Source organism: Moschus berezovskii, chromosome 23, assembly GCF_049115385.1.
Source record: "Moschus berezovskii isolate FMDL1 chromosome 23, NW_MosBer_1.0, whole genome shotgun sequence".
NCBI lineage: Eukaryota > Metazoa > Chordata > Mammalia > Artiodactyla > Moschidae > Moschus > Moschus berezovskii.
In genome coordinates, this window is record NC_142482.1 from 59,477,682 (window position 1) to 59,496,096 (window position 18,415).

The following is an 18,415-nucleotide window of genomic DNA, read 5'->3' on the forward strand; positions in this document are numbered from 1 at the left end:
CTTTCCTAGGCCTTTTTTTGGCCTGGAAAGTTTCTGTTTCAGGGGAAACTTGTCCCTGAATGTTTCCCTTAAATTCTTTTCGGGGTGGTTTTATGTAGTTCAGCGAACATGTCCCTAACCCAGATCTACTTAAACCAGCCACACTTAGAAGAAATCCAGGTGCCAAGGAACCATGTCAGGACGTAAAAGGAATGCGGGCTCCTGGGGGAGGTCAAGGCTCAGAGACAGTTTGCACCCGACAATGTCGAAAGGGAATTAGGAAACTGGCCTTCAGCTCCAAGGTGAGTACCCATCTGCTTTGGACTGGATGTCCGTGTCTCCCCTAAGTTCATAGGTTGAAATTCTAACCTCCATCATGATGCTGTTAGTGGGCGAGTCTTTGGGAGGTGATGACATGATTCGTGCTTCTATAAAAAGGGACCCGGGAGAGCTCCGGCACCCCCCTTGTCATGTGGGGACACAGCAGGAGGACAGCTGTCTGTGGTCCAGGAAGCGGGCCCTCACCAGACATCAGATTTCCCAGCAGCTTGGCCTTGGTCTTTCTGAGCTCCAGAAATAAATGAGAAAATGTGAGAAATAGACGTCTGTTGTCTGTAAGGCACCCAGCTTATGGTATTTTTATTATAGCGTTCTGAACTGAGTCACACCCCTCCTGAACTGAATAATAACTCACATTCATTGAGCTACATGCCCGGCACTGTTCTCTCATTTACTTCTCAAGGTATTTCTCTAAGTAAGGCAGGTGCTATTACTGTTGACGCGTGCAGATGGACAAACAGAGCCTTAGAGAATCTGAGGCCCTCGCCCAGTTAACAGCTGAAAAGATGGCCCAATTCTAGACGCTTCCTCCACCCCTCTCTCTCCTCCCTCTACACTTTCTAACCTCCCCAGTGTCCACCTAGGGGATGGTGTGGTTCCAGTGGGACTAATGCCAATCCAGCTCTGGGGTGGGTCGTGTGACACAGGCAAGCCAATCAGCACGGGGACAAGGTGATTGGCCCGGAGTGGTCACGTGATCCAGATCACTGCATTCAGAGTAAATGCAGGGCTTGGGGAGAGAGGCCCCTCTCCTCCGTAGTTTGGACAAGTGTGAAACTATTTACTATTATAGGAAGGATTGTCGGAGGGTGAAGCCAATACTCAGGGAGGCCAGAATTGCAGAGAAATAGAGGTGACATGTTGATGACCGCATGAAGCTTTCTGGTGAACCATGGCTGAAGCCTGAACCGCACGGCCTCAGCAGTGAGCGCTGAGCCGTGTGTGTAACAGATGGAGCTGGTCTCCATTCCTTACAAACATTCCAAGCGGGGCGATCACACTGACCCAATGGATCTTCAGCTTTCTGCCTGAACCTCGCCTGGGGAAGCTCTCCTTGGGCACCAACGGTCCCTTAAAAATAATACACACACACACACACAGAGGTGCCCTTAAAATATAAGGAAGGGCCTACAGACACCAAAATGATTGGAGCTCACTTATTTCCACTTGAGTCCCTTGGTTTGGAGACATCATAGCATAATCTTATATCAGGGAATTTTTTTTTTTTTCAGAGAAGTTTATTCAAGAAAAAATTTTAGAATACTTGATGGTGATTTCGAAACAGTGGTAAATCATTGAAAAGAAGTAATTAAGTTAAGTTCTTTGGCAGGGCCCCCTCCCCCATCCCTCCACCCCCAACCCTGACCCCTGGGCACACATGGGTGACAGCCTAAGAGCTTGCCGTGGGTTGCCCACCTGCCCCCCTAATACCTCCCGCTTCCTGTGTTGGCAACCCCAAGCTTCACCCTTGTTATGATGCTCTGCCTGAGTTATGATAATTATTCTGGCATTTCTCCTACCAGGATGGTTTGTACTTTTTAATAGGAGAGTCATAAACAAGGAAAAACTTTCTCAATTTGCAGGAGCGAAACTCCGTGAAATGTAAGGGCAGACATATCTGGGGGCCGAGAAACACTTTTTCCTCCTCAAATCACACCTTTAGTGCAACTGCTGTGAGCTCCTGTGTGCTCAGCCAAGGCAGGGTCAGGCCACGCTGTGTGGAAGTCTCTGTTTAACTAAACCTACAACCTCGAACACTCTTTCTACCCCCACCCTGTCTTTCTGGCTCTCCCCTCCACCCCCACCTCTCTCTCTCACATACACACACCGTCAATAAATTTTAAGAAGAGAGCAAAGAATAGAAAAAGGAACAGCTGAATGGGGAAGCTGAGACATGCCCTTCCCCGTCCCTGTCTTTGGAAGGGGTGACAGCTGTCCTGAGCCGTCTGTGGAGCCTGTGAATTCTTAGATTCTACCCAGGGTCCCTACTGGATGTGGAGATGTTTCTGGAAAGGGAACGGGGAATGTCTGGCTGGGAGGGATGGAGAAGGACCAGCAGTCCAGTCTGCCGTCCAGATGCACAAGAGATCCCCCCGCCCCTGGCCACATGTGTGCCCTGAGCTTTGCCCCTGGGCCTGGCATGGCCACAGAGAGCCTTTACCCTGGAGCGTTTTAGGCGTCAGCGAACACTGCTATAATTTTCTCTCTCCACAACCCAGGAAACCTCAGATGCTGGGTTTAAGGTTTTGATTCACCAGGCATTTATGGCCTGCTATTCCGGGTAGTTCAACTATGGGCAGACGGTAATTAATAGCAACTGACATTTTAAAGCTGCGCATTTCTTTCTTCTTTTCATCGCTAACACAGTGGCACCTTTATGGCTGTAAAAGACCTGCAAACAAGACGATCAACCCCAGTCTCCCAACTCCAGCCCCTTCGCAGGAGCAAGAGGAAGAGACGTGGGACCGGGGGGTGCTGCAAGCAGAAGCGGGGGAGCAGGAGGGTGTGGAAGGGGACGGGGCCCTGGGGGATTCTGCACATCCAGGGACAGGAGTCACTGGGGCGCCCCATGGGCTCCGCCAACAGCAGGTGACCTCGTCATTTACGGGGGGCATTGAAGGAGGCGGCTCTGCACGTGCACGACTGTGGGGAACTTGTGAATTTTTAATATTTCAGGGGCCTGCAGGCTCCATGAGGGCAGAGACAAGGTCTCTTTTGCCCACTGGAGTAGCCTGAGTGCTGAGCAGAGGGCCTGGTACGTGAGTGACCGGCAGTGACTCGGCGGGTGAATTAAGGAGCACACTCAGGAGAGCCGAGGTGCGCTGGGGCCAGGACAGCCGCACTCCGGGGTGAAGTCACCAAGAGGTTAGTTCAGTGGAGACTGTGATGTCTGCGTGTGAGGTTTCACCAGCTTCCAGGCCTCACGTTGAGTGTGGGGCTTCCCGGAAGAAGGGACGGCTCAGTCCCAGCTCTGCCCTTGCAGGCAGGCCATTGCTGACCTGGATCTCTCAGCATCAATAATGTGGTGGCAGCCCACAGCTCTGTGTGCAGAGGAGCTTATGTTACAGCTACAGGACTGTAGGATTCTTAAACCATGAGGCACTCTTGTGGACCAGTTTCTTTATTTGATCCTGGGCTCCCAGGAGCTGGAAAGAGGTGAGCTTTGTCAGGAGAGCACTCAGGGATGAAGGACGGTCCCTCAAGACTGCGGGGTTGACCCCCAGGAGCTCCTGGGAGGTGGATACTCCGGGGCCTTCGCTGCATCCATGGGCATGGGGACCTCTGGTCCTGCGGCTGAGGTCAGCGCTGGCACCTTCCGGGAGGCTTGCTCTGTGCTCTGCTGGTCCTTCCTCTGGGCAGGGTCCGTGGGAGGAGCTGCTGAGACAGCTGACGGCGCTGCGAGGCGCTCAGGAATGGAGGACGGTGGCGTTGGCGCAGGCCACGGTGGCGTGGTCTTGGTTGTAGAGCTCCAGCAGGACCTGATAGTCTCCCTGAGGGACACGGGAAGCAGCAGCTGTGAGACCCGCAGAGCCATCGCCTGCACGGGCGGCCTCCGCTCTCGACCCTGGGGGTTAGGTCAGCGGGAGGAACCGCGCCCGCCCCGCGGGCCCCCCGGCCGGCCGGGAGAGCGGAGGGCGCCCAGGATGGCTGGCTAAGCCTGAGATGCCGGTGCTCCAGACGGCGCCCCGCGCGGGGCGGCCCGATGGCGTGGTGGGGCTGGGGTGCGGCTCTGAGTAGGGTGCTCAAGGCAGGTCCCCTGAGCAGGTGACCTGGGCCGAGACCTGAAGGAAGTGCGGGAGCTCGCCATTCCCCCGGAGGCTGGGGGCCCACGTGGCTGTCGGCAGGGTCCCTCGTTGGAAGGAGACGGTGGGAGACACTGAGGAAGCGGTGGACCAGGTAGGAGGCGCTGCAAGAGCCAGGTGAGAGGTGGGGACGGTTCGGAGCAGCTGGGGGAGACGGGGGAGAGGGGGCTGTGCTGGCTGGATCTGCAAAGAAGAGCTGAGACGGTTTGCCGAGGAGACCCACGTGGGTGGGAAGAGAGGGATGCAGGCTGACCCCAAGGATGCCGGCCTGAGCAACAGGAGAGACAGTGCTATGCGCTGAGACGGAGGAGACAGCTGGGGGCAAAACTCAACGGCACGGGACCGGAACGCGCCACCAGAGGAAGCGTTCCTGCCTTTCAGGGGTCCTTTCTGGCCACGGCCAGCCACAGAGGAGCCCCTCTGCCTGCGGTCAGGGAAGGCCGGCCAGGCTGTGTGTGGCGCAGCAGAGAGGACCTGGGCAGGAGCCACATCTGCAGCGCTCGTGGCCAAAGCCCTGCCCGCCCCCACAGCCCACGGCTGTGGACACTCTGTCCCGAGGAGAAAGACTCTGCGTGGTGGAGGGTGGAGAAAGCTCCTGGAACTCTTGACCCATTTCTGAGGAGCCAGTCACCCAAGGGAAAGTGTGTGTTAGTTGCTCAGTTGTGTCCAACTCTTCACAATCCCATGGACTAAAGCCCGCCAGGCTCTTCTGTCCTTGGGGATTCTCCAGGCAAAAATTCTGGAGTGGGCTGCATTTTTCTTCTCCAGGGAATCTTCCCAGCCCAGGGATCAAATCCAGGTCTCCTGCACTACAGACAGATTCTTTCCTGTCTGGGCCACCAGGGAAGCCCCCATCCAAGGAAGGGAGGGTGTTTAATCTGTATTAGCCAGAGGGCAGGGCCAGATCAGACCACCAGATGGATAGTGCATGACTGGTCTTGGGTTAGAAGAGAAGAACTTTCTAGCAATTAGCAGAGGCCCAGGAGCGAGCGGGTTCCCCAGCACTGATGCAGTCTCGGGTGTGAGGGCTGCTGAAGGCGACCTGAGTCACCCTTCACCTTAAAGACTCTATGACGGTCTAGGCTCCCTAGGTCTGCTCAAATAGCAGCAGCTCTGACTTCAGAAGCAGTGTTAGGGGTTTCAGTCACAGTGTGAACATCAGAGAATTCGGTCTGGATAAAGACCAGCTCACACGTGCACCTGAGTGGGTCTCCTCCTCACTGTCATCACCATCATTGACTTTTCACTGTTCCTGTGCCTTTAAGAACACGCCACACAAAATTACTGTAACTCAACTGAATCTTTCATCAAAGCTTTAGAAGCCTAACAAAGATGCAGTATTTGAAGGAAGGGGTTCGGGATTCTGAATCACAAGATATATTAATACATACTCCACTCTCAGGGGTGAAAGTGTTCAGGCAGCTGTGCCCATCTGCGGGCAGGAGGAAGGGCTGAGGCACAGACCAGGGGCCTTTCCGTGGTTTGGATTTGCCAGGTAGGAGACTGGAGTTGCACCCTTGGCACTTACATGGTTCAGGCTGTACCTGCAAATTGGCAATCAAGCTGGAAGCTCATAGAGTCTCTCAGTCAGAAAGCAGCCGCCATAGACAGATGCCTGCTGCAGGCGGGACTTCAGTGGGGCCAAGGACTGGTTGTGATAAAAAGAAAATAATACCGACACACTGAAGACTGGCGGCTGAGTGGGAAGTTTTCAGTCGAGTGGGGGTGGAATCAGCACAGAGCCCACCTCTGGGGCTTTGGTGGGAGGAGGGGGGACCTGGGGAAGGTCTTCTAAAACCAGAAGTCTGCGCACCATTCCTGTCCCACGCTAGGAAGCAGCGTTTCTGCGGCCTGCAGGCTGGCGGCCGGCCAGGGGCGCCTGGGCTGGCCCGGCTGGCCTCCGGCCAGCAGGGGAGCCCAGGTTGGGATTAAGGCCTCCAGCTGCCTGTGCGGCTCACGTGATGGGTCTCATGTGTCCACTCTGGTTCTGTCCCCTGCAGGCCTGGTTTGGGGGGTCAGGACTGGCCAGGTTCCTGCTCCATGGGCCCAGAAAGTCTTAAAGAGGTAGAGGACCTGGCAGAGGGCTTCTGTGGATGCTCGAACAGGCAGCGGGGGCAGGCAACCTGACCACTGTCTTAGCCTCACACTGGACAACCTTTCAATGAGCATCGTTAGTGGGCCACAGATGCAGGTAACGTAGTCACCCGCATGGACGCAATAAACCTCGTTACATCTGGGCTTCATTCCTTTCAAAGCGATCCTATAACTCTCTATTTTCATTGCAGTTGCTAAGAGTAACTGCTTTTTTTAAAGTCAATAATGCAAAACAGAAATTAATTGCTTGCAAATTTCGAGTTGATGGATTGGGAGTGCATGGGAAGGATCCACAGAAAAATGGAGAAAGAAAAAGAATTCAAATAGCAAAGATTTAAAACAAACACTTTGTGGGAGAAATTTGGTCTCACATCCTAGAAGGGAAGAGAGTTTGCACAACTTGCGTATTACCCTGAAAGGCCTGAGGAGAAGACTCTGGAAAGCTGAACCTGCCCCAGCTGCCAGAGCATCTCTGGGAAAAGACCGAGGTGGTCTGGAGACTTGGCGGCTTGAAGTAGAGGAACGCAGAGGCTGGGACAGGAAGGGAACACACCCGGGGGATGAAATGAGTTCTAGAGATTCTTTATGGAGAAGGAAGTCCTCTTCTAGAGTCATACTCAGGCTTTGGAAGATGAAAAGGATGAAACTGAAAACCAAAAAATGAAACTGACTATATGTCTGTGATTCTCATGATGTTTTTCCAAAGGATGCTCTCAGGAGTAGCTACTGAGCATGGATCTCTATGTCCGAGCCGCTGGAATTTGGCTGTTTCATAAAGTAATGGTATCTTAAATAAAAAGGAATTGTTGGAAAAACAGTGAAGGCGCAAGATGTGGGCATTTTATTTATGGGGTGGGAGCTTGTGAGTACTGAGCAAGCACAGTAACTGGGGAGCTTGGTGCTTTCTGGGCTGTCTCTCTTCCCTTCTCTGAACGGCCAGCCCACCTGGGGCTGCCTGCCTCACCTCTAACAGTCTGGCCACGTGGAGGCCCCTGGACAGAGTCCTCCAGCAGGACAGGGCCCCAGAACCCCTCTCTAGGGGCACGGTGTCCACAAAGGGTGCCCCAGGGTCCCACGGGACAAAAATGTTAAACACCAAAATGCCAAAACCTGTGCATCAAGCTTTAATTAGCAAGTGCCCACGATGAAGTAACAGCTTCACCCAGAAAGGGTCTTCTCAGTGAAAGGCTATGCAAAAACTTGAAAGTTTTAGTTTAATTCCCTCTCCTCCTCCTCTGCTCTCTCTCCCCCACCCACTATCTTCTTTAAGAAACTGCTTGATACAATAATTAAGGAACAAAATAAAACAGCAAACCAAACCCTTACCTCGGGAATTTCAAATCCAGGGTTATTGATAGGACCGGCATAATAAATCTGCTCTGGAAAAACAGACAAAATGCACATCACGTCATTCAATCATTGAAAACAAAATTGACTTGCTCTATTATCTGTGCTTACTGTACCCTGGGGATCCAGTGATGGAAGCAAAAAATCTCTGACTGTGGTACATAAATCCCTAAGTGAGACAGAATCCAGGCTGTAGCAAGTAGCAGGAGACATGCGGGTCAAGAGAGAGCCAGGCAGAATGAGGGTTCAGAGTGCAGGCTGGCCCTGGGATGCTCAAGGTTAAATCCTAAGACAACTTCCCGTAACTGATCGGCCTCGGACAGTTACGATCCCTTTGGGCTCAGCACCCTCGATTTTAAGATGGGTATAGTGAGGATAGCAACAGAGCTACGAGGAATGAAGCGCGTTGGTCCGTATAAAGCCCCGATAACGATGTCTGGGAAGATTTGCTGAAGTTACGAACGGGGATGCTGCGTTTGAGACGACGGTTGGTGTGGGACGTGTCAATGACAAGATCTCCCCGAGGCTTCTCGCTGATTCTGCGACTTCTCGGTAGCCTTTCAAGACAGTCCCTTTGCTGCTGTCGGCAGGAGTAGGTTTCTGCTGCCTGCAGCTCAAGAACCATGACTGCTAGGACCACGAACCACTTAAAGTCCCTCAGGGATGGGACCCAGCTGACAGAGGGGCAGAGTCCCAGCCCCACAGTGAGTGCGCGGCTGGATTCTGCTCGGATTCCCTTGTAGGCGTTTTATACCCACTTCACGCTGCTAGCCGGAGAAGGCAATGGCAAGCCACTCCAGTACTCTTGCCTAGAAAATCCCATGGATGGAGGAGCCTGGTGGGCTGCAGTCCGTGGGGTCGCTAAGGGTTGGACACGACTGAGCGACTTCACTTTACTTTTCACTTTCACACATTGGAGAAGGAAATGGCAACCCACTCCAGTGTTCTTGCCTGGAGAATCCCGGGGATGGGGGAGCCTAGTGGACTTCCGTCTGTGGGGTCGCACAGAGTCGGACACGACTGAAGTGACTCAGCAGCAGCAGCAGCAGCACGCTGCTAGCTGGTGTTCTAAGGTGACACGATGCAGACGACTGGACCCTAGAGGCAGGACCCAGCTCTCCTGCTCACTCAGTCTTGGAGGACGGGTTGCTCGACTGTCCCGTGACTCAGCACCTGCACTTGCAACACAGAAGGAGGAACGCCTCTCCTGCAGGGCGCAGCGGGACTAGGAGCTCGTGTGTGAGCTCGCGGAGAACGGCCCGGTGAGGGGGCCAGCAGGTCTGCACTGCGCAGTTTCTCATTACTCACCCAACATGAGGGATAGGGACGTGAAGGTTCCTGTGGGGGACGCAGAGAAACACACCAGGCTGGATCTGGGAACCTTCCTCCTGAGCCAGTGTGAATGATTGATAAGTTCTACTGGTGTCTTTTATTTCTTTTTTTAGCTTCCGTTTTAAAAAATGGATGAGTGCTGTTTTTTGAAGCATACCAAACAAACGCTATCTAGCACTTCGTTACGCTCATTTAACGCTCCGAGATTTGCTGATTTGTGCTTCACTATGAGGGACCTTTGCTGGGTGAGAGATTGCCATGAACTCAGCCCTCACTTTACAGTTTCAACTGGAGCTTTTCTGTGGGCCCATGAAGTTCCTGAGAATTGCTGCAAGTGACTTGTGAAACTTTTTTTTTTAAACCTCGTGAAACAACACCTAAAATTAAATTCTTGCTCCTTCCTTTTCCAGATCATCTCGGGTTCTGAGATTCCTTTAATTAGCATCCTCACACTCCAGGGCTATAAAAAGAGCCGCAGTATATCTGTACCCAATTCCTCCTCTCCTTCTTTGGGAATCTTGATCGCTTTTTAATACAGAGTGGACGCTTCTGAATACTTGAAGTCGTTTCTGCCAATCGACTTTTTTTCTGGGGACCCAGATATTTGTGTGATTGGCACACAGTGTCTTTTCAGAGAGGAAATGGATTTTAAAATGTGGAAAGAACAGCTCCCAAAGAGTCGTGGACCAGACGGCTGCCCCTTCACTAAGAGAGTAATGTTATTTAAACGTAGACACATTCACTGTGCACTTGCAATGCGGGCATTTATAAAACTATGAAATGAGCAGCCTTCTAGGGCTTACTCACTCAGGGTCCTGCCACGCCCCCTCTCCAGGCATTCAGAGATGTGCTTATTACCCCGGTCTTTCTGCCCTAATATCACGCGGGCCTCCTCTCAATGACAAACTCCTATAAGGACTCGTTGACAATCTTAGCCTCTTTCTCTGCCAAGAATGGTTCCGAGAGACACATGGGCTGTGTCCCCCACTTCTAGCCAGATAGTTTCTCCTCTGGGCAGGGGACTTGGCTGGTGGGAGCTTTTTGGGGTCTGGGAAAGGGCAACAAGAACAGTCCAAGGAGGCAAACCTTTTCTGAGCAGTGATAGGGTCCCCTAACAGAGAAACTCGTATCTCACCCCAGCTACACGAGTAGCTGTATCACCGGCGAAGTTCTCAGAACGTCTTGGAGGGCCTTTTCATTGGAAACATACAGAGTTTGAGTTTCCCTCTGATGATGCACAATTACCTGGCCTCTTCACAAGGCCATGGTATGCACAGGTCAGACAAGCTGAGATAGTTCTCCGTTTGGAAGCTGCACAGGCTACTAATGCCCGCCCCTCCCCCTACGTGATATCCATGTCTTGAGTTTTAGAACCTGTAGATACTTTACAAGGCAGAATGGATTTTGCAGATGCAGTCATGTTCAGGATTTTGAGATGGGGAGATTATCTTGGATTGTCTGGGTGAGTCCAGTGTAACCACAAGGGTCCTCGTAAGCTGGAGAAGATCAGAAGAAGAAGGGGATGGGAGGATAGAATCAGAAAGGAGGGATGTGGCTGCAAGTCAAGGAATGCCAGCAGCCTCCAGAAACTAAAAACTTTGAGGAAATGGACCTTTATCCGTCCTCTGAATTCTCTAGAAGGAACACAGTCCTCCTGACTTGTTTCAGGCTTCTGGCGTCCAGAATCGTAAGAGAACACCTTTGTGTGGCCAGCCAGTAGGGTCACGGCAGCAGTAGGGCACTGACACTCTGACCTTGGGCTCAGAGAGGAGACTCTGGGTGCTTGGCCTGAGAAGGGCCCAGAGTGGGAGCTTACACATATTTGAAGTGAAGTGAAAGTCGCTCAGTGGCGTCTTTGCGACTCCTTGGAATTCTCCAGGCCAGAATACTGGAGTGGGAAGTCTTTCCCTTCTCCAGGGGATCTTCCCAACCCAGGGGTTGAACCCAGGCCTCCCACATTGCAGGCGGACTCTTGGGCTCCAAGCAGAGGCCTCTTTGGAACCATGACACCGTGTACTTTGGTATTAAACAAAAGAGAAAGCAGCTGGGCTAGAGAGTGAAATTTCCAACACAAATTCCAACTAAACTCAGGACAGGCGGTTAAGAAAAGTGCAGAGCAATAGAGCCTACCAGGTCAGAGATGCTCAGTACAACATTCCACAAAGGTCCTATCCTGCATCGGCATCAGTAAATAAAGCAGCCACTATCCACATGTGGCCATCGAGAACTTGAAAGGGGGCTAGTGTGGCTAAGTTTTTAATTTAATTTAAATGTAAGTGATTTCAATAGCCCTCTGTGACGAGTGGCTATCGTATTGGACATTGCGGTTTTAGGTCAGCACTGTCTAATGGAAATATAATGTGAGCCACATTTGTAATTTTCATTATTTTTAAAAAGAAGAAAGAAACAAGTGAAATTTTAATAATACATGTATAGTAACCCAAATATTAAAATTATTATAATTTCAATGAGCCTATTTGCAAAGCGAAATAAAGACACAGACACAGCGAACAGATGAATGGACGCCAAGGAGGGGAGAGGGGTGGGAGGATGACTTGAGAGACGGGCATTGACGCACGTGCACCATGGATGCTGTGAAAATAGAGAACAGACAGAATGGGAAATCAAATAGAGAACAGAGAATAAACTAGAGAATGGACGAGGCCCTACTGCACAGCACAGGGGCTCTGCTCAGTGCTCTGCGGTGGCTTAAACGGGAAGAAAATCCGAAAAAGAGGGGATCTATGTATGTATGCCTGCAGCTGACTCACTTTGCTGTACAGCAGAAACTAACACAATATTGTAAAGCAATTGTACTTCAACAAAGACATGTTTGTTTCTGCCACGGAAAATATAACTAATACATTGCATGCTGCTGCTGCTGCTAAGTCACTTCAGTCGTGTCCGACTCTGTGCGACCCCACAGACGGCAGCCCACCAGGCTCCGCCATCCCTGGGATTCTCCAGGCAAGAACACTGGAGTGGGTTGCCATTTCCTTCTCCAAATACATTGCATACAAAATACAAATTTTGAATTTAATTTTTTAAAAAAAAACTAGGTCCCTAAAGGCAAAGAAAGTATTAAAGAACTTAAAGCCATTAACAATGAATATTTTTATCTGGCAGAGTGAGACCAGTTAACAATTAAAGGGAAAAAAAAAAAAAGATGATGCCTATAAGACAATGGCACGCATATCAAAGTTAAACTTGAAAACACTGACCAAGCCTTTCAAAATCCTTTTTCAAAAATGGCACCCTTTATGATTATATTGAAAGTAAAACACGCATGAATTAAAATATGCCATTAATAATTTTATCTTGAAGTTATGTGAATCATTTCTGCTTGAAAGATTTTTTTCAACAAAATTTCAAAAAAGACTACAATTTCAATAGATTACCAGTTTAGAAAGCATCAACAAGATTTTTTTAATTCTTCTTTCAATCTATGTTTTGTACAAAGTCTTCAAAATTCGGTGCAAACTCTGCACTCAGAGCCCATCTCACTTGGATGGGCCCCATTTCTGATTATCAGGAGCCACACATGCCTAGTGGCTCCCGGATTGGACAGGGCCAATGATGGAGCTGTGGATGGCCCAGGAGGTGAAATGATTTTCTCCAGCTTCATTCCTCCTACAAGAGCTTTGTGCCTTGGCCACCCAGGTTTTCTCTGTAAGAGCTATAACTTCTGGCAGCAAGAAGGGAAGGAGGATTTAAGTATGTTGTTTTTTTTATGTCCTACCAACCTATTTTTGGATTTCTGTGGATAAACACTTAATATAACTCTCAAAATACAGCTTGTGAATCAGTGGGCTGATTGCATTGCCAGAAGGAGAAGCGAAGATGGTGATGGGAAGAAAGGAAAGAAACTAAGCTGATCTTCAGAGACGTGGGGCAGCCACAGGGAAGGGCAATGTGACCGAAAGTCATGAAACAGACGCCACAGAGGGTGGTCTTCCTCAGATTGGGGTCGCAGGTGTTCATGACCATCAGAGCTCTCAGGATGTTTGTTAAAATGCAAACACCAGCAACCCATGGGGTCCACGTTTTCAAGTGGTACAGGAGAGCTGCCAGTCCGCCTTCTCAAATAGCTTCCTACATGATGATTATACAGAATTGTGAGTACTGGCTTCCCTGGTGGCTCAGACGGTAAAGCATCAGGCTGCAATGTGGGAGACCTGAGTTCGATCTCTGGGTTGGGAAGATCCCCTGGAGAAGGAAATGGCAACCCACTCCAGTATTCTTGCCTGGAGAATTCCGTGGACAGAGAAGTCTTGTAGGCCACAGTCCATGGGGTCACAAAGAGTCAGACATGACTGACTGACTTCACTTCACTTCAATTAGATTTGAAACTCCACAGCAGGTTGAGAATTTGTAAAGGATCCCGTATTACCTTAGAGAATTAAAAACACTTTGGTCCTTTGTTTCTGTTCAATTGCTAAGTCGTGTCTGACTCTCTGCCACCCCATTGACTGCAGCACTGTCCTTTACTGTCTTCCAGTGTTTACTCAAGTTCATGTTCAAGGAGGCGGTGATGCTATCCAACCATCTCATCCTCTGTCATCCCCTTTTCCTCCTGCCTTCAGTTTTTCCCAGCACTGTGGTCTTTTCCAAAGAGTCAGTTCTTTGCATCACATGGCCAAAGTATTGGAGCTTCAGCTTCAGCATCAGTCCTTCCAATGAATATTCAGGACTGATTTCCTTTAGGATTGACTGGTTTGATCTCCTTGCAGTTCAAGGGATTCCCAAGAGTCTTCTCCAGCACCCCAATTTGAAAGCATCAATTCTTTGATGCTCAGATTCTTTATGGTCCAACTCACATTCGTACATAACTACTAGAAAAACCATAGCTTTGACTATGTGGACCTAGGTCCTATGTCATTATTAATCTCAATATTCTGGGCTCAACAAAAAGAACTGATGGATTTCAAAGGACAAGTTCAACACATTCTTGGCTGATTTACAAGAGGTTTAATTTTGAGGATGGAGAGAAGCTCCCAGGGCTACAGGATTCCTTCACAGGCAATGTGTCTTTCTCTTTCTTCTTCCTTCCCTTCTCTCAGTAAAAAGAAAAGTCTATGGTGATCATTGTTTCTTTTTTTTTGCAGTTCAAGGGTGGGTGTTTCCTGCCAATGCAGTAATAAGCCACTGTTTTTGTTGATTCTTCATGAATTTGCAGCAGTGGCAGCTGCCCAATCACTGCAAGCGGGAAACCCACAGCTGCTTGAACTATGCAGACAAAGAATAAAACATGAGGAGAAGAAAGGCTGAAGGCTGAGTTGCTGGTGCTTCCAAATTCCAGTTTCGTGAGAACTGCAGGCGGGGGTCTCTGGTGTCTCAGAGGTGGAGAGGGGGCTGCGGGGGCTCTGCTGTCTCAGCCAGCAGAGGATATACAACCTGGACCTAAGTCAGGTTCCCGCTACCTCCAAGGAAAAAAGGTCTTAAACTTCTAAGCCCCCGAGGCTCTGCCGCCTCTCCAGGCCTTGTTAAAATGCAGACTTCCACTCTGAGATTGATGACTTCAGGGGCTCAGAGCCCTTGCTTGAGAAATCCCTCATCACCTGTGGGCAGTTGCTGCCATTTATCACTTACTGAGTCCTGTGTGCCAGACTCTGTCCTAAGGACTTTGTATAATTGTCCAATTGATCCTTACTAAGAATCCCATGAGGCCTCTGTAGAGATGTGGGAACTGAGGCTCAGACACACTGAGTAATTCTGCCTGAAGTCACACAGCCATAAGGGACAGCAAAGGTCTGGCTCTGTGTAAGCCTGGCTTCCAACCCTGTGTTGGAAGAGACAGAACAAAAGCCCAGGGACCCGCAGGACCGAAAGCCTGAGAAAGCGAAGCAGCTTGGAGACTCAGGAAGTCTTGCTGTTTAGTTGCTCAGTCGGGTCTGACTCTTTGACTCCATGGACTGTAGCCTGCCAGGCTCCTCTGTCCGTGAGATTTCCCAGGCAAGAAGACTGGACTGGGTTGCCATGCCCTTCTCCAGGGGACCTTCCCGACCTAGAGATCGGATCTGAATCTCCTCGGTCTCCTGCATTGGCAGGTGGATTCTTGACTGCTGAGCCACCCGGGAAGCCCAAAGATAAGTAAGTCCCACTGAGATTGCTGGACTCAAAATCCAGAGTGCTAACCATTACACCACAGGGCCCCTATAGGAGGTCTACAATGGCCCAGAAATCGCGGATGTGCAAACAGGTAGGGGACGCTACCCCAGAGAAGATGTATTTTAAAATTGAGGCCTCAGACACAGCCACTTGCTCCCCTTCTTTCAGAGAAGAAATCAGTGGCTCAGCCCCTGGGACTGCATTTGTTACTAACGTGTGCCATGAATGCAGAACAGGTGCAAAGGGAGGCCCCAGGTGGGGCTGCGGGTGTGCTGACAGGGGCTGTCCGGTCCTCGGCAGGGGCGAACGGTGGGACGCTTCAAGGTGGCCTCTGCCTGGAAGGTGTTTTGTCTTGTGTTCTATTACAGCTGTGTGAGGTATAAGGCGTTTTGCAGAAAGTGTTCGGGGTACTTTTTCAAATCTAGGCAATTTCCTTCGTTTCTTAGAGCCACGAAAGGCAGCACTTAGAGACAGTGAGGCAGCGGGACTCTGGCTGATGAGATGCGCATTACTGAGCTAGACAGATGTTAGGACGGACCGGGCAGCTAGAGGCAGTGGGGCTGACAGGCCTCAGTAATCTCGGGCACGGCCAGGCTCACGTGCTCAGCGTGAGCCAGGACAGACAGGAAATGCCCACGTTTGCGAAAGGGAGGGCGGGGAGGTGCCCAGCCCCAGCGCCCACTAAGCTTCCCGCTTTGTCTTACTTGCAGGGGTGAGATCAGTGAACCCTGTTGCGGAAGCCCTACGATTCCAGCTGCTGTTAGGAATGACACTTGCCTCCTGGGCGATGTCACGTCAGACCTGAAAAACAGCTCTCAGGGGATCTTCTCCACTGTGTATTGAAATTCATCTAATTATGATGTATTCCCCACCTTGGACAAACACTTGACACAGGTAAGATCGGACTGGCAGAAAAGATGAACCAGGGAGCAATTGTTTCTTTGACTAAAGGACCTGTCGGCTTGCCAAAGGCGTCAGGGTCATGTTTATCTTACCTCCAAGCTTTGCAATGCCTTAAAAATTAAGTCCACATCTAATGTCTTCATGGAGCTGACTTACTGTCCTGGGTATTTTTCACAGGGTGCCACTGCTAACACTAGCAACAATTTTCTCTTTGCAAACACCTGATAAACACATTTCATTTGATGTCCACACTCTCCCTGTAAGGCAGGTCCTATGGGATGGGCCGTGTGGTTATTTTTATACAACACGTGATGATCCATGAGGCTAAGCTTATCCGCAGGGGAGAGGGGACCATAGACGCCGGTCTGGATATCGTGACCTTGGCCGCGAGCTCCTATCCACCTCTCTCTGGGCCCCAGCCAGCCGTCAGCTGGCCAAATACCTACCTCCTTTCCTTCTTCCACAGAAAGAAAACTTGGGTAGATCCACTTCGCAGATGGGGTAGGAGAAGTTCAGGATGGACAGTCCTTTACTGAATAGTGCAACGTCCAAAAACAGCTGCTCGACGTCCTCCCCTGGGGGCAAAGGGGAGACCAGTTTTCCTGTTAGTGTGAGTTTCGCTGAGCATCAGAGTGTTCAGAAGTCATAAAAGCCTGAGCTGAAGGACCTTTCATCGCCAGAAGTCTACGCTGTATGGCAAACAGCATTCTGTTTTGGTAAAACAGCGTTTGGACAATGCAACTGGGACAAGCCTGTGGATGAAAGACAGCCCTTTCACGGACTTCACCTGCCTGGAGCAGCCAGCTGACCTGCGCCCGTGCCCTGACACTGTGGACCCTGGGGACTTGGCTCCTACAGCTTCTCAGCTGCCTGGTCCTAGGTGCCTCCCCGAGAGTGGCGGGCTGCGGTCTAGCCTGCAGCCCCTACCGCTGATGCCCGTTATCACACAGGAAGCTTCTGGCCGCTCTGCACGGCCGGATCCCGACTCTCTGCCTTTCTCTCCTTTCCTCCCTGTTTAGACTCCACTCACTCCCTTCCTTCTAGTCCTCTTTTCCTCCCTACAGCATTCCTGGAGCTGTTGGTATGGAGCCCAGACACTGTGCAAGGTCTGGAAATACCAAGATGCCTGAGAGTTCTTGGCGTCCAGGAATGTTCCCTCCATTTCTCTGGAAAGAGTCCACATGCTCAATTTATTAAATCCTTCTGCTCCGGTTTTGAGGAAACTGTGAGAAAGGAGGGAGTCTAGCAGCTATAGCAATGTGATGACCGACTGTGATGACAAGGCCACGTAAAAATAAAGATAAACAATCTGAAAGCATTCTGGCTCATTGACTTGGTGGAGGGAGAAGATATCCCAAGTCTTTGCCCGTGTCCAGGTTTAAGAGCTTAGATGAGCTATTTGTGGAATGAAATAATGCGAAGATAAACCATGCTGCTGGTACCAGACTTGTTTGTGGCTGAGACAATTAAGCAAAAAAGCCTTGTTTTGAGCAAACGTTGATACTTAGGCTCAATATATATATATATATTTTTTGCTGGATATACTGATTCCAGGTGCTTATAGCCTCCAAATGAGTGTCTAGGGTCTCTTTCCACAAAAGAACAGCTTTAAATGAGAGTTCTACTCTATCTGGATATTACCCAGAGAGAGAAATGAAAATGGAAATAGTTAATTCCAGAGAATGATGGGATGCAGCAGCTCAGCCACTACAGCAAATATGAATAACTGGGTGTCTGGGCCACAAAGAGGTTGTCATGTTTTATATTATGTCAATAATGTTTACTTACTCAGAACCATTCCAAATCTAATGTTGAGATTTGGTTTTAATTGTCTGGAACACTGGTCGACGGAAAAGCCAAAATCTTGCAATGGGTCTGCCAAGAAGAAAGCGACGGGTTAGATGTTAGGACACCACATGGTCTGCAAGCTCACACTCAACTCACACCCATCCTGTGCCTTTTTTCCACGTGAGTCACTGAATTGGACTTGGCAGCACATTGCCCAGCACTCTTCTTGCAGAAGTCCATGATGCTTTCAACTGCCCCTCCCTGTTGCAAACGACGCCGTGTTCACTCCGACGGCAGGTCTCAGGCTGAGAAATGAGCACAGGGTCCTGAGGGGTGGGTTTCATCTTTTTTTTGTTCTAAATTTTTGGCTGCGCCACTCAGCACGTGAGATCTTAGTTCCCAATCAGGGCTCGAACTTGTGTCACCTTCAGTGGAAGTGCAGAATCTTAACCACCGAACCACCAGAAAATTCCTGGGTGGGTTCTCTTTACTTCTTAAAACTCTGATTATTGCTTGCTTTTATTTCCTGAACTTTTGTCCTTAAAATTGATTGCCTGAAATACTTCACAAAGCATTTCGTACTATATTTCAAACAAGAGAAAATAGGTGCAGCTTTTCAAAGTTAAGACCTGCCTTTATCACTCCTTTCCACCCCATCCTATTCAACACAGCAATTGTTTCCAAATATCCCACTATCTGAAAGGTACTGTGTTAAATAGAAA

The 18,415-nt window shown here is 50.0% G+C and overlaps 1 protein-coding gene across 3 annotated transcripts in view; it reads right to left on the reverse strand.

Moving 5' to 3' along the window:
* Positions 1–458: 458 nt before the first annotated feature.
* The window catches only part of LY86 (lymphocyte antigen 86), a 45,785-nt gene continuing 27,828 nt past the window's right edge, over positions 459–18,415 (reverse strand). The window contains exons 2-6 of one of the 3 annotated variants that reach the window (XR_016036028.1): positions 17,694–17,780; positions 16,352–16,480; positions 7,542–7,594; positions 5,513–5,769; positions 3,424–3,809 (exon numbers count right to left, since the gene is read on the reverse strand). Coding sequence is in view for 2 of the 3 variants with exons in the window: in XM_055406491.2 (XP_055262466.2) it covers positions 3,726–3,809; positions 7,542–7,594; positions 16,352–16,480; positions 17,694–17,780 (353 nt within the window). In the remaining variant the exon portion in view is untranslated. Of the gene's footprint in view, positions 543–3,423; positions 3,810–5,512; positions 5,770–7,541; positions 7,595–16,351; positions 16,481–17,693; positions 17,781–18,415 lie in introns of those variants that run through there. The other 2 variants (XM_088831136.1, XM_055406491.2) reach the window with 2 other exon arrangements.